Source organism: Chrysemys picta, chromosome 1, assembly GCF_011386835.1.
Source record: "Chrysemys picta bellii isolate R12L10 chromosome 1, ASM1138683v2, whole genome shotgun sequence".
Classification (NCBI taxonomy): domain Eukaryota; kingdom Metazoa; phylum Chordata; order Testudines; family Emydidae; genus Chrysemys; species Chrysemys picta.
The window spans coordinates 83054084-83078101 of record NC_088791.1 but is presented as its reverse complement, the minus strand read 5'-3'; the positions used below and the strand labels follow the sequence as shown (position 1 = coordinate 83078101).

At 40.3% G+C, this 24018-nt stretch overlaps 2 protein-coding genes across 7 annotated transcripts in view; one reads left to right on the top strand and one right to left on the bottom strand.

Annotated features, from left to right (window-relative positions):
• The window catches only part of CEP83 (centrosomal protein 83), a 37016-nt gene extending 28473 nt beyond the window's left edge, over nt 1-8543 (top strand). For 4 of the 6 annotated variants that reach the window (XM_065575282.1, XM_065575227.1, XM_042859818.2 and 1 more), the window contains 4 exons: nt 3410-3490; nt 3939-4042; nt 6005-6182; nt 7593-8543. In XM_065575282.1, the coding sequence (XP_065431354.1) occupies nt 3410-3490; nt 3939-4042; nt 6005-6182; nt 7593-7778 (549 nt within the window). In that variant the 3' untranslated portion in view covers nt 7779-8543. Of the gene's footprint in view, nt 1-3409; nt 3491-3597; nt 3721-3938; nt 4043-6004; nt 6183-7592 lie in introns of those variants that run through there. The other 2 variants (XR_010594317.1, XM_065575420.1) reach the window with 2 other exon arrangements.
• Nucleotides 8544-13472: 4929 nt separating this feature from the next.
• PLXNC1 (plexin C1) overlaps nt 13473-24018 on the bottom strand; it is a 104294-nt gene continuing 93748 nt past the window's right edge. Inside the window, exons 24-31 of the mRNA XM_005306481.5 lie at nt 22530-22584; nt 21416-21447; nt 21228-21326; nt 18930-19093; nt 18217-18364; nt 16096-16233; nt 15935-16009; nt 13473-14057 (exon numbers count right to left, since the gene is read on the bottom strand). Coding sequence (XP_005306538.3) covers nt 13953-14057; nt 15935-16009; nt 16096-16233; nt 18217-18364; nt 18930-19093; nt 21228-21326; nt 21416-21447; nt 22530-22584 — 816 coding nt within the window. The 3' untranslated portion in view covers nt 13473-13952. The remainder of the gene's footprint in view (nt 14058-15934; nt 16010-16095; nt 16234-18216; nt 18365-18929; nt 19094-21227; nt 21327-21415; nt 21448-22529; nt 22585-24018) is intronic.

The window sequence follows — 24018 nt, the reverse complement described above, 5'->3', positions numbered from 1 at the left end:
TGACCTTAAAAACCTCTAAGGAAGGAGATTCCACCACCTCCCTAGGTAACCCATTCCAGTGCTTTATCACCCTCCTAGTGAAAAAGTTTTTCCTAATATCCAACCTAAACCTTCCCCACTGCAACTTGAGACCATTACTCCTTGTTCTGTCATCTGCTATCCCTGAGAATAATCTAGAACCAGTCTCCTTGGAACCCCCTTTCAGGTAGTTGAAAGCAGCTATCAAATCCCCCCTCATTCTTCTCTTCTGCAGACTAAATAATCCCAGTTCCCTCAGCCGCTCCTCATAAGTCATGTACTCCAGCCCCCTAATCATTTTTTTTTTTTTGCCCTCCGCTGGATTCTTTCCAATTTTTCCATATCCTTCTTGTAGTGTGGGGCCCAAACCTGGACACACTACTCCAGATGAGGCCTCACCAATGCCAAAGAGAGGAGAACGATCACGTCCCTCTATGCTGTTAGCCTTCTTGGCAACAAGGGCACACTGTTGACTTATATAGCTTCTTGTCCACTGTAACCCCTAGGTCCTTTTCTGCAGAACTGCTGCCTAGCCACTCGGTCCCTAGTCTGTAGCAGTGCATGGGATTCTTCTGTCCTAAGTGGAGGACTCTGCACTTGTCCTTGTTGAACCTCATCAGATTTCTTTTGGCCCAATCCTCTAATTTGTCTAGGTCCCTCTGTATCCCTACCCTCCAGTGTATCTACCACTCCTCCCAGTGTAGTGTCATCTGCAAACTTGCTGAGGGTGCAATCCATGCCATCCTCCAGATCATTGATGACTCCAAGATCTCTTTTTTGAGTGGTAACAGCTAATTTAGACCCCATCATTTTATATGTATAGTTGGGATTATGCTTTCCAATGTGCATTACTTTGCATTTATCAACATTGAATTTCATCTGCCATTTTGTTGCCCAGTCACCCAGTTTTAAGAGCTTTTGTAGCTCTTTGGAGTCTGCCTGGGTCTTAAGTATTTTTAGTAATTTTGTATCTGCAAATTTTGTCACCTTACTGTTTACCCCTTTTTCCAGATCATTTATGAATATGTTGAATAGGACTGGTCCCAGAACAGACTCCTGGGGGACACTACTATTTACCTCTCTCCATTCTGAAAACTGACCATTTATACCTACCCTTTGTTTCCTATCTTTTAACCAGTTACCAGTCCATGAGAGCACCTTCCCTCTTATCCCGTGGCAGCTTTCTTTGCGTAAGAGCCTTTGGTGAGGGACCTTGTCAAAGGCTTTTTGAAGATCTAAGTACACTATATCCACTGGGTCCCCTTGGTCCACATGCTTGTTGACCCCCTCAAAGAATTCTAGTAGATTGGTGAGGCATGATTTCCCTTTACTAAAACCATGCTGACCCTTCCTCAACAAATTATGTTCATCTATATATCTGACAATATTGTTCTTTATTATAGTTTCAACCAGTTTGCCCGGTACTGAAGTCAGGCTTACAGGCCTGTAATTGCCGGGATCACCTCTGGAGCCCTTTTTAAAAATTGGTGTCAAATTAGCTATCTTCCAGTCATCTGGTACAGAAGCTGATTTAAATAATAGATTACAAATTAGAGTTAGTAGTTCTACAGTTTCACATTTAAGTTCCTTCAGAACTCTTGGGTGAATACCATCTGGTCCTGGTGACTTATTGCTGTTTAATTTATCAATTTGTTCCAAAACCTTCTCTAGTGATACCTCAATCTGGGACAGTTCCTCAGATCTGACACCTAAAAAGAATGGCTCAGGTTTTAGAATCTCCCTCACATACTCAACCGTGAAGACTGAAGAATTCATTTAGTTTCTCTTCAATGGCCTTGTCATCCTTGAGTGCTCCTTTGAACCTCGATTGTCCAGTGGCCCTACTGGTTGTTTAGCAGGCTTCCTGCTTCTGATGTACTTAAAAAAAAAAATTGCTATTACTTTTTGATTCTTTTTTGGCCTTCCTAATTGTATTTTTACACTTCATTTGCCAGTGTTTATGCTCCTTTCTATTTTCCTCACTAGGATTTAACTTCCACTTTTTAAAGGATGCCTTTTGTCTCTCACTGCTTCTTTTACTTTGTTGTTTAACCACGGTGGCTCTTTTTTGGTTCTCTTACAATGTTTTTTAAATTGGGTATAGATTTAAGTTGAGCCTCTATTATGTTGTCTTTAAAAAGTTTCCACGCAGCTTGCAGAGATTTCACTTTAGGCGCTGTACCCTTTAATTTCTGTTTAACTAACCTCCTCATTTTTGTGTAGTTCCCCTTTCTGAAATTAAATGCTACAGTGCTGGGTCGCTGTGGTGTTTTTCCTGCCACAGGGATATTAAATTTAATTATATTATGGTCACTATTACCAAGCGGTCCAGCTATATTCACCTCTTGGACCAGATTCTGTGCTCCACTTAGGACTAAATCAAGAATTGCCTCTTCTCTTGTGGGTTCCAGGACCAGCTGCTCTAAGAAGGATTAATTTAAGGTGTCAATAAACTTTTATCTCTGCATCCCGTCCTGAGGTGACATGTACCCGGTCAATATGGGGATAATTGAAATCCCGCATTATTATTATTATTATTATTATTATTGAGTTTTTTAGTTTAATATCCTCTCTAATCTCCCTGAGCATTTCAGTCACTATCACCATCCTGATCAGGTGGTCGGTAATATATCCCTACTGCTATATTCTTATTATTAGAGCATGGAATTTCTATCCATAGAGATTCTATGGTACAGTTTGGTTCATTTAAGATTTTTACTTCGTTTGATTTCACATATAATGCCACTCCCCTACCAGCACAACCTGTTCTGTCCTTCCGATATATTTTTACCCTGGTATTACTGTGTCCCATTGATTATCCTCATTCCACCAAGTTTCTGTGATGCCTATTATATCAATATCCTCATTTAATACAAGGCACTCTAGTTCACCCATCTTATTATTTTGTAATTATATATATATAATAGCAAAATATATCAGGTGTTTTAAGATAGGCATAAATTCATGTATTTGAGATTACAGTAGTTGTAATATGCTTTATAGGAGCCAGCCATATTGTTCAATTAAATTTTTTTTTGTTATTGGTGAGCTTGGAGATGGACCAAGAATTAACCAGTAGGATGCTGTGTTAGATACCAGTAGGATGACATTTCCCTTTTTAGTAACATCTATTTGGTACATTGTTCCTCCCCAAGCAACTATCTGTTACACGCCCAGCGGCTGGTAATACTGTTAATGGAAATATTGAATTTTGAATTTTTGTTTCCCCCTAAAATTGCATGTTATGGAACAGCTAGCACAAAAGGAGAAATTAGTTATTAATTTTTCCAAGTCCATATGTTTTAGACCTTAATAAAGCTCAGGATTAGTTAGTAATTTTAAGCACCATAAATACATAATAGAGGATGCCTGTATCTACTTTATAAAACAGAAAACGGATGTTAGTTGTTTAACATTGATGTCGCCATCAGCAAGTGATGTCAGAGAGGAAATAAAATCTACAGTTTCTAAGGTATTATTTATATTTCTAAACAATCAGTACATGGTGAGCTTATCTAATTTGCCTATCAATTTGTCATTGTCTTACAAGACTTAGTAGCTGTTTCAATTTCCCAACAGGTGGTTTAGAATTGTCTATAACCTACCCATACAACTGGATACTTTGTGTGTTGCTGCTTTACCTTCCTTTATGGCATGTTTCCTTCAACACCGGGCATTTGGGGATTCCAAGCCTCTTTTTTGGTACATTACTTTTCCAAATCAAATAAAGGATGGAAAGCAAATGTATGCTTATGTTTTCTTTCCACCATTTTCAACAAAATTATATCTCTTCATAAGGAAATGCTAAAAATTATGTAATCTTGTAACTGAAATGCAGGTGCAAAGTAGATGCAACTTGATCAAAATGATCAAAACAGTTGACACAACTTCTAAGTGTTCAAAATGTGTGTGTTTGACAGAGAAAGGCTCTCAATGACAATAAACAAAAAAGACTGCAGGAGAAAATCGAACTCTTGGAAGCAAAGAGAGAAGAACTAGAAACTGAAAACCAGGTGTTAAATAGGTAATAAAATATTAGATTTTGTTTGAATTGGTCCTTAGAATTGTAAACAAGTTGTTTCGAGGTATTTTGCTTCTAGATTGATTAATGTAATAATTCTGTAAATGAATCTCCTAAATGATTTGATTTACCATTACAAAATACTTCAGCTGTGTGTAACTTACAGGTTAGTCACTGGGGCCCAATCCAACTACATTCTTGTGGGAAGACCTCTGCTCCTGCATGGAGACCCATTGAAGTCAGTGTGCTGTTGCAGGATCAGGGCTGTTGGAGCTATTTTTGTACTAGGAGGCCACCATACTCTTCAGAATTAACATACAAAATCTTCTTGTTAAATACCCCCATGCAAATAAGTTATTTCCTTGTTGTGGCTTTAGCAGTTTAAAACCTGGCTGTAGCAGATTGTTAGAATGTCAATGAAAAGTTGAATTAATACTACAAGACAATTACATGTTCCAGTATTCCAAATCTATTGAAAATACAGTGGCTTAAATGTGAGAGATTTTCCTTCTGAATGGATTTACTGCACATGAAAGTGAAGAAGCTTAAGCTCAGCCTAAAATGGCAGGTGCACCATACAACAGGCTAGAAATAAGTTTTCTAAGGTGACTTTAAGGGCAAACTAAATTGCAACTGTGGAGTCCAACAGGAAATATGGTTGCCTTAATTTGGTTTGTAGACATCCAAGTTATGTTTTTAAAAGTGTAATGAATTCTGATAAAAGTTTGTTGTAGATCCTTCCCACAAGGACAAACAGCTGATCTGGCTTTCACTTAAACAAATCCTTGGGTATCAACTGCCTGACACGTCCATCCAATCAGGTTTGGAAATGAAACACTGATCTCCCATCTTTCCATCAGTGCTGAATTTGTGGAAAAAAAAGGTGCCGGGGCTCAAGCAATAACGATGGCATCCCTCGCACAGCATGATCTCGTGCACCACTGACAGAAGTGCCGGCACTGCCCCTCAGCATGAAAAGAAGAGCAGCGGTTGAACCCCAGCACAAATTAAGCTCTGCTTTCCTTGTAAATTTCACTGAGCTGCAGCTATGCCCTGTACTACACTTCACAGAGAGGAGATACACCATTAGCTATGTACTCCCTTCTTGATGTGTAGAGTAGGGAGCAACTGCCTGAGTGGAACAAGAGGATGATTATATCAAGCCAGTGGGCCAAGAAGGCAAAGTATGTTCCTTGTCCTGCTCAGTGACATTTACAAATAAACTGCCAAGAGAGGCTGACTTTCATCCTGTAGTTAAATGTGCTAGTCAGTTAACAGAAATAGGGTGTATACACAGTGATGTTCATTTTTCTTATGCTAGAAAGGCAGCAGGAGGCTCGCATCAGAAGGTTCCATCGCAATCATATTTTGGACATTTGGGGAAAGAGGAGAAAAAGATAGTATGACTGCACCAGGAATCTCTTGAGGAGGAGGGTTGTTAGACTGGGAAGAACAGTGCTGAGAGAAGGTTAAAACAGATAGCAGGGTACAGTGTGTGAGACTAGCAGTAAGCGGAAGTAAAGAAAAGGAAAAATAACCCAGAAGGATGTAAGGGAACCAGACTAAAATCTTCTTGGCAAGATATGGCAGTTCCTGGTTCTTCCAGTGCCTTTAGATCATATGGAGGGTCTGACTCATCTTTGATTTAAATACTTTAAAAAGCAGTCTTAACTATAGTGCTACTCACTACTGTGAACATTACATTAAAATCTGAATTTATTTCCCTGCTGTTGAGTAAATTCTAGTCTGTGAGACTGTAGTTTATATCATTTGAGGTGTAAAATGGACTTCCCAAACATTTTAAACACAAATAAAGTGCTTCTCCTTATTCTATATGGGCTATACATGTCCATCCTGAAGCAGCACTTTATTGGGAGAGTGTTTAGCAACGTGTTAGAGAGAGACATGTTTCTGTTATATGGTACTCTTAAGCATTTTGAGCAATACAGACATCTTATTTCATAGACAGAATGTTCCCTATGAAGAATACACTCGCCTTCAGAAAAGACTAAAGGATTTACAGCGCAGACACAATGAATTCCGGAGTTTAATTCTGGTTCCTAACATCCCATCGCTCAATCCAGTCAGTGGGATGTCGTCTACCTTAGTTCCTGCGCCTGAAATATCTTTTCCCCATCTGCAGGTGATGATGTATTAAATATTACTCAGATCCACATTTATTATTTCATATACCTTAGCAAAGGATGGAGTTAGTTGCTAACCTGGGACATAAATAGTGGTTACCAAAGTAAAGTTTCTGCATTAATAGTTTAGGCTATTTAAGCTAGTCACCAGACATACTGTTTAAAAGCATAAAGGGAGGAGTAATGAATGCTGTCATATTGTGGCCTAATATAGAGAGAATCGATCATATAAAATACATCTCACTAGACCCACTTCAGATGTGAATCCCTTGCTTCATTTTTGTTATGCAATTGCCATATAGTGGTGGTGGTTTGTGGGTAACATTTAGAGCTATCTGGGCAGTCTGTTGTATTGTATTGATAAATGTTTTACTTTTTATGAAAGTGCTCCCAGCTCTGGACCAGTTATAATGGCTACAAAATAAAAATTTGTAACAGGAAACGAAAACATCAGAAGCAGAGTTATAATTCTGTTGCATCCTGCTAGCAACTGCTTCCCTTCTCATTCCTCAGATGTTATTTCTTATTACATCAAAGGAAGAAAGAATAAAAAGATTACACCCTGTTAGGATGGGGGCGGGGGGACTTAAATACAGTAAATTCACACCCCAGCTGTGAATCTAGTCTCGAGCAATTCACTGGCTTTGTTATTTGGAAGAGTCTCATTGGCATAGAAATGAGAGCCTCATCTGTGCACAGGAGCAAACTGAGGGTATGTCTACGCACTGCAAAGAAAAAACCTGTGGTACCTGGGTCAGTTGACTTGGGATCAGGGCTAAAAAAAAATACAGTGTAGACATTTGGGCTCAGGCTGAAGCCTGGGTTTGAGACCCTCCCCCATTGCTGGGTTTCAGAGCCTGGCCTCTGTCTACCCTGCTATTTTTACTCTGAAGCGTGAGTCCTGCAAGCCCGAGTCAGTTGACCCAGGCTCTGAGCTTGGTGCCATGGGTTATTCTTCGCAGTGTAGATGTACCTACAGAAGGGAGATTCCAGTAGCACTTCCCTGCCCCCAGGATCAAAGAGGTGTTTGGTGAAAAACAGGACCAAGTGCCAGAGGGAGACTAGGCAGCTCCCTCTGCCTCCCTCTGACCATGTAGTTTGCTCTTCCACTAAGAGGTTGCCCTGGTATTGGCTCCTGCCTCCCCACCTGTGTCCATTTGTTAGGCTCTGAAGTGCACTGCCTAGGGGGCGCCTGTCATTCACATGCACATTCCCCACTGCTGTTCATGTCATGAACGTCAGGGGCAATGCTTGAAAGCAAATAGAATAAAGACTTTAAAAAAAATCTTGTTTTCACATAAGGTAACTTTAAAAGCACTTTTATTTAAAACAAGTAAGTAATGTCTCTGCAAGTGTTACAAAATGTAATTTTTTTTTTTTTTTTTTTTGCTGCGTCCCCTAACTCCAAGGAGGAACAGCATCAAAGGGAGCTCTCCCTACTTCGTAAGCGGCTAGAAGATCTAGAAACCACACAGAGAAAACAGCTGCAAGAGCTCGGGCCACGTGGAGAGCGAGTTAGGCTGGGAGTGGATAGTGACTCTGGTAGAAGCAGGATGGTTGAAGAGGATGATATACAAATCGAGGACTCTAAATAAAGCCTGCAAGTTTCAATTACCACTTAACTTCACTACGTTTTCCTTGTGTAGGGTTTTTAGTGAGTGCTTTGCCAAAAACATATTTGTATGTGCCTCACGTTAGAAGAAAGGATGAAATATAATCTACATAGTTTTGTATTTTTGATGGAACGCAATGAGTTTAGTCAAACATCATAATTCAAGGAAAAAGAATGACGACACTTCGATATACCAGTAACCTGGAAGACATTTGTCAAAGCATATGCAATGATCGAGTTGCACAAAAAATTATTCTTTAAAAAGAATTGTCAAATTTTGGGTTGCATTTTAAGCCATTTAGAAAAAAAAACTTGTTGGGAAAAATCCTTTGGAATAACTGTTTATTCAAGGATTTTCCCCTACCCCTCCATCCACTCAGCCTTTCTGTTACTGTGAAATTGTGCTGTGTTGCTAGCACATTTTTCTTTAATAAAAAAAAAATCCCAAAACACATGATACAGGATCTGTAAAGAGATGAAGGAAAATAGATCACATTTTGGACAAAAACAGGACCATAACAATGTACCTTTTGTATTTTTAATATAAAAAAATAAAGTTATGGGAGAACATGACTAAGTAACAATCAAGGTTTTTAATCAAATGCTGCATTATAGATGAAGTATGAATATTTGCCTTTTATATCTTTTAGAGAAGTCTCAATTTGTATTTAATATATTGTGTCTTTGTTTACTTAAACCCGATCACATCTATTTATTCAAGGTTTAATATATATTTTTTTTAATTCTCCGCCTTCTTGTATTTGTTTTTCATTTAACTAGAGCACTGGTTTGGTATCAGGAAACTTATAGGGACTGAGTCTTTTTCTCTGACCCGCTGCGAGTTGAAATCTTTCTGCAATGATTCTCTTTCCTATTTCATGTGCCCACAGCCACTGCCTGGAACATGAAGCTATAGCATGAACAAGCACATAATCTATTTCTTTAATAGTATTAACTATTAGCTAAAACATATTCCTTTATGTAAAAGTACTACAATGGTACGCAAAAGAGTGGCTCAATCACAGGAGCATCTGTTCAAACTCCTCTCTTCTCTCCATCCCCTGTATTTCAGATTCTCCCAGGAGTGCACACTACTACTTTCGGGGAAAAATCTAAAATTTCACATATACTTTCTAAAGAAAATTAATAAGCTGTATTCATATGCCAAGCAGAATACTGTAATTGTTTAACATAGTGGAAGTTGTTTCTAAAATCTTTAGAAGTGCTCTGGAATAATTTAATCCTTGTTTGCATTGGAACTAGGTTTCCCAAATTTAATGCACATTAAAATGTGTGTATATTAGTGCACAGTGATAAATATTCAGATATAAAATGTAATGGGCAGAAATAAAAACTTACACTTTAGCCTCTTCCCCCCAGCTACATGCTAGTCAGTAACAAAAGACTTCATTGTGGGAGTGACCATTCCACTGTCAGAGGGAATTTACAGTCTGGGTGCCTCTGTGGAGCCTGGCTCCTGAATGAGAGAAGAAAGGGCCATAGCAGAAGTAAGGACAAAACAGTCTCTCCCCAGATTTAGGGGGCCCTTCCCCATAGACTGGCGATCTAGGGGTTTGGGAAGCCAAACCCATGTTCCTGCCTTGGCCCTTTATGCCCTCCTCTTGACAAGACTTGATAGAAACCCTGCAAGGTAAACCTTCAGTTTCTTAAAAACCACCACCCTCTATCCCCTTCTGTGAACTAGCACAATGCATGTCTTAAATTGCCATGCTAACACTAGCATTTAAATGCCCTTTCTGGGCATTGACCTCAAGACTTAGGACGCTGGAAACATAGCAATGCAGTTCTGAGGAGCAGTGCTGAACTCAGGATAGATCTACTTGTCCTGCATTCTTCCTGGCAGCTGCTACCGCTCTTGCACTAGGAACACACACAGGGGATTCCCCCACCTCCCACTTCCTATACATCTGCAGAAAGTCAGTAGGTCAGAGTTTCATGCCAGTAACTTTCCACCACACTCTCAGCTGATGCTGCGTGGCATGTGCCTTTTTTGTTTCTGCGCCGCCTCTTTTTTGCTTCCAAGAAGGAAGCAAGACTTATTCAGGTGGTTGATGGAGCTCACTTTAGAGTCACTCCAGATAAGAAGCCTAACAGAGTTCCTAGGTGACTGACATCCACTTTGATTGGCTAATTCTTAAGTGCAAAACTTAGGGGAGGGGTTAGAGAGACTTTTGCAAAGCTGGAATAGCATGGTAGCCCTGTTGGAATGATTAATAGTATGTTTTATGCCAGTCTGTTAACCTAGGTATCACTAGAAATCAAAGTTGCTCTGACATGCCTCCTATTATTACAGTAAGTAACTATGTTTCAATTTGAACACTAGTCATTTAAAAAAAAGTGACTCTAAAGGACAAAATAAGTTGGTCAACTAAACTTCAAATACATTTTATTCTGAATAACCTATATACACATCAAGATGCATCTCTGCCATGTATTTACTTGAAACATCCATTTTAAACAGCTTAAATTCTGTACAAAAGGGACTACTTTACATGTTAGTAGGATTTAACATTACATTATACTAACTGCAAAATAATGCTTTATAAGCTAGTGTTAGAAAAACAAATACTATTTACAAATAGTTAATTTGCCTGTAAACAAGTTCAAGACAGGTTAGTTGGTTCCCTTACAGGCAATACTGTTACAATTACCAGTTATCTGTACTAGGTCTTGCTTTAATCCACAGACTTTCCAAAACAGATATGTGAGTTGACTGTCAGTGCTCTCTGGGTGATGAAATGTCAGTGGAGTGCAAATACTAAGTGCCTTCCATAATGGTTTACAATCTCACCCAAAAAGAACAGGAGTACTTGTGGCACCTTAGAGACTAACAAATTTATTAGAGCATAAGCTTTCGTGGGCTACAACCCACTTCTTCGGATGCATATAGAGTGAAACATATATGCATCCGAAGAAGTGGGTTGTAGCCCACGAAAGCTTATGCTCTAATAAATTTGTTAGTCTCTAAGGTGCCACAAGTACTCCTGTTCTTTGTGAGGATACAGACTAACACAGCTGCTACCCTGAAATCTCACCCAAGGTTCTAAAACAATCTACAAACATTTGATTATACATTTAATTACACTATAGGAGTCCCACCTCACAGGTTGGTAAGCCTCAGTATATGTTTAAATGATGTACCAAAAATTGGAGTGAAGCTACTGCTGAGACTTAAATAAAATGCAGTAATCCCATTCCTGTGTGGGATATAAGTGCATTACACCTGCTTCACCATTTTACCTATTAGCTGGTAAGCAGTGGCCCAAAAACAAATACAAAACAGGACTGACTTTAACTTCTCTGTCCCTTTAGCCATATGCTGATTATGTGTCTAAAGAGGGCTATTTCCATTCCTTCTTCCCAATGGCAAGGAGTCTCAAGCAGCACTGTTTCTATGCTTGCTAACAGGGGCACTCTTGGAAGGTGGCCTCCACTACCCCATCTACACAAGTGGTTACGCTTGTACAAAATGATTGCATTTCCTTTTAAAGAACAGTCACCAGCAACCTGAACTGTAACTGACCTTTTACCCCTTCCTGCCGCTCAAATCTGCCCTGCTCCACTCCTATAATATTCACTTCAAACGTGTTGTTTAAAAGGCTACAGCAGGACCATTAAGCATTCCTAAAACAACTAAACAGAGCAGCTAAGGTGAATGGCTGCTGTGAGACGTGGTGGTACCCACAGGCAATGACTTTTGCTTTAGCCCGTGGGTGCCCCTACGCGGACTCTGCTCCCCCTCCTGTGAGGTCCCACTCTGCACCCCCCCCTTAAGGGCACTGTGGGGCAGAGCATGGCAGGGCAGCCCTGCCCAACAGCTGCTCGGTGGCACAGCTGCTGGGGGCCAGCCACTGAACAGCAGATTGGTGTCCAGCCCCATGGGTGCGGAGCACTCCTTGGTTTTTCTCCAGCTTGTATCCTGGGTATGTCACACAGTATTTTTACAATGGCTACAGTCCATGAAATATAAACATCAGATAAAAGGTTAGATTATTAATGCTTACTAAAATCAGTGTGAATTAAGGGCTCCCCTTTTGGATAAAAGAGAGGGAACTGTGTGCATATGTCAACCAAAGTCTGGGAGGGGAGGAAGCAGAGCTGCAGCCAACCTCCCCCTTTCCCCAAGTTAACAGCTGGGCCCTGCTGCCCTCAGCGGGTGGTTAGCATGCCTCAGATTTGGCCAGGCATAGTCGTGGCACTGTGCCTGACCAACCCCCTAGCATTTCCTGCAGAGATAACAGCCAGTATTAACGCCTGCGGTGGGCCTGCTACCCGCTCAGTGAGGCAGTCACTAGTAGCGCAACTCCTAACTCAGCTATGCTGTCTGGGGTGCAGTGTCGAGGTGCTTGCTGTTCATGGGCATGGCTGTTCAAAGCCCCAGGAGTTCGAAGCAGCTCAAGGACCATGCTTCCTCCTTCAGGAAGTTGCTGCATTAGTCTTTTCCCCCTTATCTACACCTCCTCCTGCAAATGGTTGATGACTCAAACTCAGTGCAGGGCTTCCTAAATAACTGTTTCCCTTTTGTGTTTTGCTGTGAAAGGAGAGATATCCTTTAACCTCACACCAAACCTAGTAGAAAGCTTTACCCTTAGAGAGCCCAGCTGTACAGCAGTTGCAACTGGGTCAGAGACGGTAGCTACAAAACAGTTCCAATGTATAGCATAAACAGGACCTTACTCATGTGCCATAGGCTAAAACCCTGCATGCTCCAAAATGGAAGTGCATTGTATTTGGGATCCCTGACTCAGTTATTACTGTAATATACATGAGTCCTGAGCTAAATCTGGAGGCCTATAGGAGTTTAAGGCAGTCAGGCAAGGATCTCTCAAGCAAAGCCCAGCTGTACTGTATGTATCAAAAAGTAGCACCATATACACAGCAGTAAAAACATCAGCAACTGTGACCGACTTTTGCTTTTTTGCAATTTCTTAGAATAACCCTAAACTTCCAACAGAACACGTCACTTGTGCTCTCAGGCAAACTACCAGCTTTATACATTTGAGAAACTAGTAGCCACAGTGAAAACTAGAGTCCCCTCGTCCACACTAGTCTCAACTGCCACTAAGTAAATCTTTTATCACCCAAAAAAACCAACCTCCATTTGATTTAGTGAAATAATGGGAATATTTATATACACCTCTACCCCGACCTAACACGACCCGATATAACACGAATTCGGACATAACGCGGTAAAGCAGCGGTCCGGGGGAGGGCGGGGCTGAACACTCCAGCGGATCAAAGCAAGTGCGATATAACGCGGTTTCACCTATAACGCAGTAAGATTTTTTTGGCTCCCGAGGACAGCGTTATATCGGGGTAGAGGTGTACCATCATGAAAACATAAATGTGTTCAGGACTGTCTTGATACTCTCAAATCTTAAAAAATTATAAGCAACGTAAACTATGGAAAATGTCCTTGGAACAGTGGATTGCACCAGCAACCTAATGTTCTGCACAACTTTGGATTCTTTCACATTGAGAATTTCTAAAACAAGAATCAGTATACCTTGAGTTAAAAAAATGGTTCATCACATCTAGCCCTGGAGCCTCTCAGCCAGCTTTTCTGCTAATACTGAATTACCTGGTCATAAGTGCTACTCTTCTATTGTTTTCAAACAAAACTAGCACATTTTTGTGTTTAAGGGGGAACAAGGGAGGGGAATTGTACTTAAAATAGTATTTAAGGCCACACTAAGACCAATGAAGTGTCAGGGTGTATGACCAATTAGCACTATTCTCTGTTAATAAGGTGGCAGTGACCTACAAAAAACATGCTTACGTGAAAGTTTCTCTAACTTACAGTGAGTACACTGGTTTCTGCAGGTTTATTTCATTTTAAAATACGTGGGGCAGACTTTCAAATCAGGGGGTCTGGGCACACAAATGCACGTATAATACTAAGCAGGCTCAATGCATGAGTACAAGGCTCACATGCACTTTTACATGCCTATATTTGAAAGTCTAGCCCTGTATGCATGCCTGTTGTTTATACCCTACACTTTAAATGGTCATAATGGAGAACAATATCCAAATGGTTTAAAAAAAAAATACACATAACCAGCCAAAACACTAGTTTGGTACCAGCACCTCTAGTTTAAAAATTCACCAGATTACAGTCCGGGCCCGTGTGCTCTGGTCACATCCACTTGCATTTTTTCTTTTCATCAAATAAGGCTTTTATATGCAGGAGATCTTTCTGGGCATCTTCTAGCCCCCGTTCTCTCTCTAATTTACTTCGAATCTGTTGACAATTAATTAGAAAAACGATTTACTTTTTTGCTACTTGTTTTAAACACACACCTTCTTCTCATCTGAAGATATCAGTGGTAAGATCTGTCTGAACTTGTGCCTATAATATGTTCTTCAAACATTAACACTGTTTCTGTGCCTTGCTTCACAAGTCATTACAATCACAGGATCTTCAACACTTCTGCTGAAAATAGCAACCTCAGTTTAAACCGTCCCTCCCCACCACCAAAACCCCCACTTTTATTTACTAAATGTAAGGTCAGCACAGCACCCTGGGGCAGAGAGACTGATTTAGAATTGCTCTTGTATATCACCCCCTGCACTAAGCTGGTGGTATAAATTATACACGTGGCCTTGGGCCAGAGGATGTAAAGCAGAGCAGCGCTGCACTTTGAATGCCCTTTGTTGGCATTTAAATCCACAATATGGCAGAGGAAGGGTCAATAAGCTTGTAGTTGCTATTGGTCAAAAGCTACATGGGGAGCGGGGGCCCAGAATGGATGGGGTAGGTTTAGATACCACATACTAACAAAACATAATTATTAGGTTAGGGGGGATTATAAAGAAAGGCTCTGGAGGCAACAGTTTAAGTACCCTAATAAAGACAGATGAGAGACTTTAAAAACACTACCAGAGTCATTTAGCAATTATCATACATGGCAAAGGACATGCTTTGATGCAGAATTCAGGTAAGTTGAGTTGAAAACTGACCAGCAGACTAATAAATTTTGGGGAACCTGCTGGTGCTGTGCTGCATAGGAGAGTCTGGTCTGCTAGGAATGAGACCCAAGCTGCTAGAAATTGGCTTGATGAGGATGAGACACTTCCCTGCAGTAAATCCCAACTGTCCCCCACACCGTATTCCCACTCCTCTTCCCCCTCCAGCCCTCCTGCTGTGTCGCACATCACTCCAGGAGCAGGCTCCGATCAGCACCCTTATTTCACCTGGTGTGGGGGGAGCCCAGTCACAGCAGGGTGCAGGGATTTTTCTGGCATGGATGACTGAGTGGTCACTTGCTGAAGAGGTGGCCGGGACCTGAGAGCAGATGCACAGGGAGGTACCCCGCTTGACAGTCACAGCTGGGATCGTGGAGGACTAGCGAGGTGGGAGGTTATTTTCATGAGAACAGGATGTGGACCAAAATGGGGCCAGCCAAGAGGTCAGTGACAGCCGGGAGAATATTCCTCCTTGCTGTAATGTACCGAGAAGGAATTTGCTCTGCTGTAGTGTTAAATTTAGCTATGGGTTATCATAAAGTGATAGCCATACCAATGACAATAAACTCTGCCCCAGCTCCTCAATGGCATACAGGCTCTTACCTTCCATTGAAAACAATGGGAGTTAGGTGTCTAAATAACATGGAATGGGAGCCCCAGATCCCCAATATTATCTAGCACACTGAATCCCAAAAAGAGTTCCAGAATCTCCAGGGAAATGCAACCCCCAGTCCTGGGTGGGTTGTGACAGTTGTTTAACAGTCACTTAGCAACATTTCCAAACACTTTGGGACAGGAAGCGTAGAACACAGTATCCTTCTGCAACTGCAGGGAGAATTTAAATTCACTTTTGTTAAAAGTGGTGGCAGGGAAGGAGGTGTGTTCAGAATCTTAACTCTATGGCTTAGTCCAAAGATACTATAAATATAGCTCATTTATCCCCATGCGAGGTATTGGTTCTATACTGACTCAGACAATCTCTGAATTACCAGTAGCCTCTGACATTTTCGTGGAGGTCTCCCAATCAAGCACTGACCAAACTAGACCCTGCTTAGCTTGAAAAGTCAAACTTGAAATGTAGACTAACCACATCAATGCCTGATGTGGTTAGTCTACAGTAACTGCATAAATAGGAATAACAGGTGATCTTACTTCATCATAATATCTTGCTATGTATTTGTAGATTTCAGTCAAGGCCACGTCCTCATTTAATTCATTTTCATGTTTCTAAAAAAGAAGAGAGATCTGATGAGACAGTTTTGCTTTTTAAAAAGTAACAAAAAGTTAGTAAAGTGTCTGGTTATTAATGATACCTTAGATTCCTGAGTTAAAAATTCTTCTACCTCTGATGGCAATAGAGGCAAATCCCTGATTGCTTTATAGTAAGCTTTCACCTCCTCCTGGTAGAGTGGAATATCCTTAGCATAGAGAAGTTTATTTGTTGGTGCATCCTTAAAAAGAAAACATATTATGAAGACTAGTAAATTTTAACAGCACAAATTTGCTCAAGCTTCTGCCTCCACGCAGTGGATTTACTGCATTTTCTGTTAGCATGTGACCACTTCTGTTTGCAGAGTGGTCATGTGCTAAGAGAGTCGAGCTTTTGCAAAATTGAATTTCATGACAGTTACTGTAGAACTATTTCTACTGGGCTCAGGAGTACTAATTACTATATTTGCCCCTGCTTGTGAGAGCTGAACCAACACTCTTGAGACTGAAATTCTATTTATGTACAGAACATGGGCAGCAGCTGTGTTAGTTTCCCTTACATTAACCTGCCAGTGGACCTAGCCCTGCCTTGCAGTGGGCTCCTCTCTAAGGATGAGAGGACGGTTTAATATTACTGGTTTCAGAGTAGCAGCCGTGTTAGTCTGTATCCACAAAAAGAACAGGAGTACTTGTGGTACAAGTACTCCTGTTCTTTTGAATATTACTGAAAGAGCAGGGAGATTATGTGAATCTAGTGCTTAGAAGAATGAGTTAATGCACGGGTGAGATTCAGGCAGAGCCAAATGGATTTTCGCCTTGGCTTTAACAGTCTAAAGTGATACTGACCAACAACCCAGCCTAGCTATTCCACTTCTAATTTCCTTGAGGAATGACCCTCAAAATATAAGAGATTTTTTATATGAGCTAAAGCCCCCTCTTTGAACCTAAGATTTCAGGGACTAACAGCTAGTGCTCTCAGATTTCAGTAACACTTTATTTATTTTAAATTATGGGGAGTAAACTATGTGTATGCTTATAATTAACTTTTTAAATATCCTGGCACTAGTGTTAGTGTTTTAAAATAAAAACAAACAAATAAGTTTATTTTACAAGTGACTGAAGAATATTTTAATCTAAAGCTTAGAAAAGTCATGCACAATCATGAAAATAACATTTGTTGTCTTTTTAAGAACTAAAAAACTCTTAACTGCACTGATAATACACATAGCAAGTTTCAGCTTGATTTTTTTAAAATGGCTATGGTTTCTAATGATGGTTAGAGCAGGAAACATAAATGTAACAATAGGAGGGTTTTAATACATAGGCGACAGCGGTTTGGAGTTTTCCATCGAATTATTAGTCAATTTAGCTTTAGTTTCAAGAAATCTAAAGTCCTATTATCAAATAACTGTTTTTAAAAAAATCCTCCTTTTTCCAATAAACACCTATTTTGGATGAGCAACAGCTCGAACAGGAAATAACTCAATTTTTATCTGAAACTTTTTTGAGACTCAAAATTGTCTAGTTAACATTTTAAAAAATCATTTTGTTTAGCCCTGTATTTTCTGGTTTAAGCCAGAAGGGGAAATAGCAGAAAAAATGACTACTGAAGTTTTTCTGAGCAGGTCAACCAAGAAGTTCTGGAAATTTTGTAAGAAAGGCTCTACTTGTGAGATTTCCAAACTGGCTTCTCCACCAAAGAAGTTTGGATATGTTCAGATAAGCAGCCAACATTTTGTAAAAGGAACTACATCACATCTCCAGTGCTTTTCACGTTTACCTGTTATTATTCTGGTTAGCAGCTTATCAGCAGTCTTTGCTGCATGCCTCATTACTGTATGGCAGAAAAATCTGGACTTCTGGTTTAATAATTTTAACATCTCTAAAAACTTTTGATTAATCACAGATGCAACTTTGACCAAATAATGTGGAACTTTTCCCCCTCTTCACCATACTCTAAAAATGGCAAGATGGAAAGGAACATAGAAAATGAATGAGGAAATTTAGACTAGATATGACAATTCCTAGTTAAAGTCTCTCTTAGGTACATCTATCTGGATTGTTCAATTTCTTATTTTCCTATGAGATAGAGTAATAAAGGGTGAAATAGGAGTTTTATCACTGACTTTCACTTTAGCCAGGATTTTATCCAGAAAGCATTACACAATTAAAAGTAACATTATTCAGTCTGGAAACAGCAAAAAAATATGAAGGCCAAGCATTACCTTTCCCAGCTGCTGTTCTGTTAGAGAAAAGGCATCCATGAAAGCTTGTGCAATTACTGACAAACAGCCATCTATATGTGGTGTCTTCTTAATATCAAAGACAAACTGAGGATTCTTCAATATATTCACCCAGAAGCGAAGAGGAAGACTAATCAGAGAAAAGCACTTTAAGTTCAGCAGCTCAAGCCAGATGACTTATTCAGTATTTAGAATTCATTACACCAGACAGACAGGCACAATTCTGAGCTGCCCATTCATGCAGTAATGAGCATTAGTGAATGCCACAAAGCTACCAGACCAGTCAAATCCATGCTCTAGCTTCAGCCAGCACCAATTAATGGTCAAATCATTCTCTGTGGATTTGTAAAGACTTCCTTCAGGTGAGAAAAATCAGTGTATTGAATCAAATTTCTAGAAGCTATGATGCCATATACCAGAATCTAACTGATGTATTAGAGCTCCAGGCAGATATCTTGGATCCAGGTAGTCACACCACAAAAGTTAGTGAGCAATGCTCAATTTTAAGTGATTCATTTTTCACAAACTGCAACAAGGCAAGATTGTTTCAGAGTCATCACTAATTAGTCACAGCATACCACCTACACAGATTATAAAACAAGGTATGGTTACAAGTATCCTGTTCTAATTTCACATAAGTACACTGAGAAAGCACACACGTGCACACACACACACACACACATATATATACAAACCTGTTGGTTTTCCATATATGGACCACATCAGGATCTGTAATTTTTTTACTTTCTGCCTGAGCATCCAAAAAGTCAAAAAAGTATTTGATGGCAACTGGGGCTTTATTGTTGGGTAAACTCCAAATGCTTTTAAAGAGGTTTTCAACAACTAAATGAATTGCAACCTGAAAAGCAAGAAAATGAGCAGTCCTGTTATTACAGGTGAAAAGGACAAAGATGGTCGGGGGAGGAGAGTTGAAACACAATCCAAGTGAAACATACACAGAAATGAAGCCAAGGGGTTGATGCGTGTGCGTGCATGCATGCTCATGCACACTCTATAGGGTTTGGGTAAAATTGACTCAATAGGTATGGACAGAATCACAAATAAAAAAGAAACTGGAGACCTATCACCATCAGCTGTGCTAACGGCTCATCAGCTATGCTACATTGTTTTGTCAACAGGGAGAATTGTGGTAAATGTAAAGCTGAACTCTGTGTGGGAGGAGGAATTGTCTTGAGCCCTTCCCTGCTTCTTTATGGTACATTTAGATAACAACACTTTTACTTTAATACTTTTAACTAAAAGTATATTTTTTCTACCTTTTTCAAAGAAGATCAGGAATACAACAGGTGCTCACTTTATTCTTTTTTGGAGGGGAGGATCTTATCAAAATTTCTAGAGGACCTGATTAATGATGTCACATGAGATTGTAAGCCAAGCTGATGTTCTCCCTCCCTGGTTCACAACTGAGAGAAGAGGTGTTGTTGAGTCTTAAGATTCAGCTTTGGGTGATAGTCAGAGACCTTGAAAAGGTCCTCCACTAAAGAGAGGAATGGAGGATTGGCTATTTTTAATGCAAAACAAAACAAAAAACTCCCAGAGGTGGTAGAAGGGCAAGGCAGGTTAACAAAAAACACATGGACACTATTCATACAATATTATTAAGAAGGAGGAAATGGCAAAAAACAAATAACATTATGAAAGCCAAAAGTATAACTGGATTCAAATAAGACTTTGACAAGTTCCAAGAATAGGTCTATCAATGACTATAAGCCAAGATGATTAGGGAATCAATCCCATGCTCTGGGTGTCCCTGAACCTCCAACTGCCAGGAGCTAGGACCAGAGCTTATCTAAAGTGGCCCAACACACTGACAATTCCTGTAGTTCATGGCACATATAGATAGGGATTTAGTGTGAGATTTTCAAAGCACTGTCTTATTCTAATGCTGATACTGGATGCAGTACACTATTATAAAGTAGTAGATGATTAATTTACTTTAAAGAAATTTAAAAGACTATTTCTGTTTTGTTGTTTCTCAGCCTCTTTTCCACAGCAGCCAGATTTTAGGTCAGTTTGCTAGCACTGGATGTTACTAGGCAGCTGGGGAATTGCAGAGGCAGGATTAATTTTTGTGGATCTTGGTCTTCATTCTCTTTGGAAAGCATCCTGGCACATTCTGGGCACTTCCATAACCTTAATAATTATAGATTGCTAGATTTAAGGCCACGAGGGCTTTAAGGATAATCTAGTCTGACCTCCTGAATAACACAGAATTTTACCCAGTAAGGGAATTGGTAATATTTTTTTTAAATGATATGCTGTTGCTAAGAGCTTTTACATTTATATTCTGTTGGATTCATTAGAAATAACTCACTCTAATTTAGTGAGGGTATTTTTTTTTTTTTTGGTAGTGATGGTGGGGATTGTTTCTAAAATTGTGCACTATGAGAATTAGAGCCCTTAGATTATAAAAGTTATGACCTACATTTTCAACAGTAACTTGTATTTTCAAAAATAATAGTGGGTGCTCAGCATTTTCTGAAAAGCAGGCCCTTTCAGGGTATCTCGTGTTGGGCACCGAAAGTCTCTCATCATTCTGGAACATTTAGACCATAGTCTATCCATCCAGAAGGTGAAATCCTGGCTCTATGGAAGGCAACAGTAAAACTCACATTGACTCCAACAGGGCCAGGTTTCACCCGGAATGTTTATAAACACTAACCTCTCCTTTGCCCGTACAACAAGTAGGAACCCCATCACCCCCAATAACTACAATCTTATCCTCAAAAGGCAAGGAGGTAACAATTGTGCTGAGAGGGGAGAATGCATTACTAGACGGCTCTCTTAGGGCTCCACTTTGCCAATCTGTAAGATAGTTATTTTTGTGCTTGATAAAAATCTGTAGCTAGTAGTGATTTTACAGTTTAACATTGTGTCATACACATACATCAGGTTTGCATAATTTCCACTCCAATTTCTGCTAAGTCAAACATGCCGCCCAACCTACCCCAAAATGAATCCGGAACTATTACCTTGGTAGACAGCAGCTTTGTCAGATACATTTCTTTCACTTCAAATTTTTGCTTTCCTTTGTGCATTGCTCCCTGTGGCTCTTCAGAGTCAGGTAAAATCTACAGGAAGGGGAGGAGAGATGTTATCCTGATATAATCGTTCAATGTTAAATAAGTGAACAATTAAATGGTTGGTTTATTTAACTCACCAAATGACAGTGTTTGTTAGAGTATTCCACATCTAGGCAATAGGGAAAAGGAGAAAGAGCGTGAATTGGTGTCGGTTAAATGCACGCAGCAATGGGCATCTTTATTTCGGACTAGACTGTGAGTTGGGCTATGTGCCCATGCAAGGGAGCAAGAACCTCACTCTACATTCCTACGCAGGCTACCAGACCTTGGGTCAAAGTTCACAGGTCCTGTGTTTTACTTGCTCCCTCTACATAGGTGGGCAGGGAGAGGTTGGGGAAAAGGGCGGAGCCATGATTCCAATTGCCCCTCCATTCTCTGGCCCACAAACTGAGCCGGAACAAGGCTAGCATAATTTGTTGGTGGTGTAGGCCAGCAGCAAATTACCTCTCTCTTGGTGCAAGGGGGAGGCATAGGAGGAATTGTGACTCCAAAGTTTTAATCGTGGTTACAATTTTGTAATGTAGACAAATCCTGGAAGGGAGATGGAGGCCAGCTTCTGCCTGGGACAGCATACGAAGGGGGAAGCATGTGTTTACAGGAAAGAGGCCAGCAATGGATGATCCTGCTGCCTCTGGAAGGGGAGACAGCAACTTCAGCCCTCACCAATCTTAGACCACAACCCAGTGGTTCTTGACACCTAATGCGTAACTTGTAGTTACTGGTGTGTTATTGAAACAGTGGAGTCAAAAGTTCTAGGTTTACAAAGTGAATAATTGAGCTGACTTGAAGTTCTGTCTTTAACTGCTTATTACTATAGTTCATACAATTGTTCATAAGTTTCCTGTGCACAGTTTATATTCTCATTAGCCAACATTTGTGATGTTTATGCTTCTTTGCCTTGTCATCTTGCCACTCAGTCCGTGTGTCTTTATGAATTCCATTACCTAAGACTGTAAGTTTTCTATGGGTCTTTTTTTTTTTTTTGGACCTCTTCCTCCCAATGCCCTGTGGAGGTGTTGCCCGTCACAGGCTCAGAACAAGATTAAAATGATTGTCCCTGTTCTCAGTTACAATTCAATGTCATGTTTTTGACATTATATCTATGAGATACAAACTACTATGAATGCAAATCTCTACAACTTTATTACAGTCTTCACATAAAAATAAAATAATTCTCAGTTCCTTTGTTACCTGATGTGAAATTAGTTCTCTTTTTAAAGACTTTTATAGTTGCTCCATCTGAAATCTGAAAGCAAAAACAAGTATCTCTTACTGAAATATACGTGTCCATAATTAATGAAGCCCTAGATTTCATGTCCTCATCCCCATGATAAATCTCAAATCATACAAAATGTGAGTTATGCCAGCACTATCCATTCTCAACATAGCACACATGATTCTCACTAAGCATTTAGACCCAGATCTTCAAAGGTATTTTGGCATCTAACTCTCATTGATTTCATTACCTTTGAGGATCTGGGCTATAAAGCCTTATTTTCAGAGACGTTGAGCAGCTACAGCTGCCACAGACATTAACTGAAGTTAGAGAAATTCAGCATCTCTGAAAAATCAGTTGCTTAAGGCTTTCCTCCTTGCCAGATTTTGCTGGTTTATTTATGCTCTGCATATATGTCCTTAGGTTTCATTAATCATTCCCAGGCACTATTTTGTGCTGTCCATTCACATTCCTATTTCTATGGATTCCCTTCAGGATTGATACAAGGATGATGTGTGACCCCCTAGCCTGGCTTCCCATCCAATCCCTTCCCATGTGGGGATGGTGCTGGGGAGGCATATGATGCCTTCTATCACTTTTTGCAAAAGAGGGTGAGATCTGCATTTTGAGGGGATGCAGATGACCAGGCCTCAAGTTTCTAATAGTTATTTCCAGGCTTCAATTTCCAAAGCGACGAAGATCAAACTTGTGTACTGTAGATTTCTGCACTTCAGTTTTCTAGGCTTAAGGTACCTAGGCAGGTGGCTTGAGACTTCTAGGAAAATCCTCATCCTCCCTCCATGAATAAACTCCACTGCTAAGGCAGTAAATCTTCCCTTAAAAAGAAACTGGTGAGTCATACTGTTACTGTCAAAGAACGGATCTAAAGCTAATCCTGTGTAGTGCTGAGTGTAGACAGTTGTTGAAACCTGTGTTTTGCCAAGTGCTAGCACACTCAGCTCTATAATTACAAAAACAACTGGCCAATCCTACGAAGGGATCTCTGCCAAAATAATTTAAATGTCTTTTAAAACCTTGGCAGCCAGCCCACTGCTGGGAACCAGCATGAGCATTAAGATACTTTGTAGAAAGCTGTGTCTTGTGCCAAAGAAATCTTGCCCTTACACTTGCTCCTGGGAGGCAGACACGGAATATTTTATAAGTATATTTATAAAGAAAAAGTTTCATTTGATAATGCAGTGTTTCACAGCTCATCCAGAGCTGCAAGAATGTTTCAGCATATGGTAATTTAAGACCACTCAAAAGATGGGCAAATTTGTTAGGGCTAGACTGTGATTTGGATCCCGCACCCACACACAGGGGTGGCACCAGCGCAGCAAGTACGTGCCTGGGGCGGCAAGCCGTGGGGGGCGGCATGCCGGTCGCTGTGAGGGCAGCAGTCAGGCGGTCTTTGGCGGCGTACCTGCGGGAGGTCCGCCGGTCCCACGGTTTCTGTGGCAATTC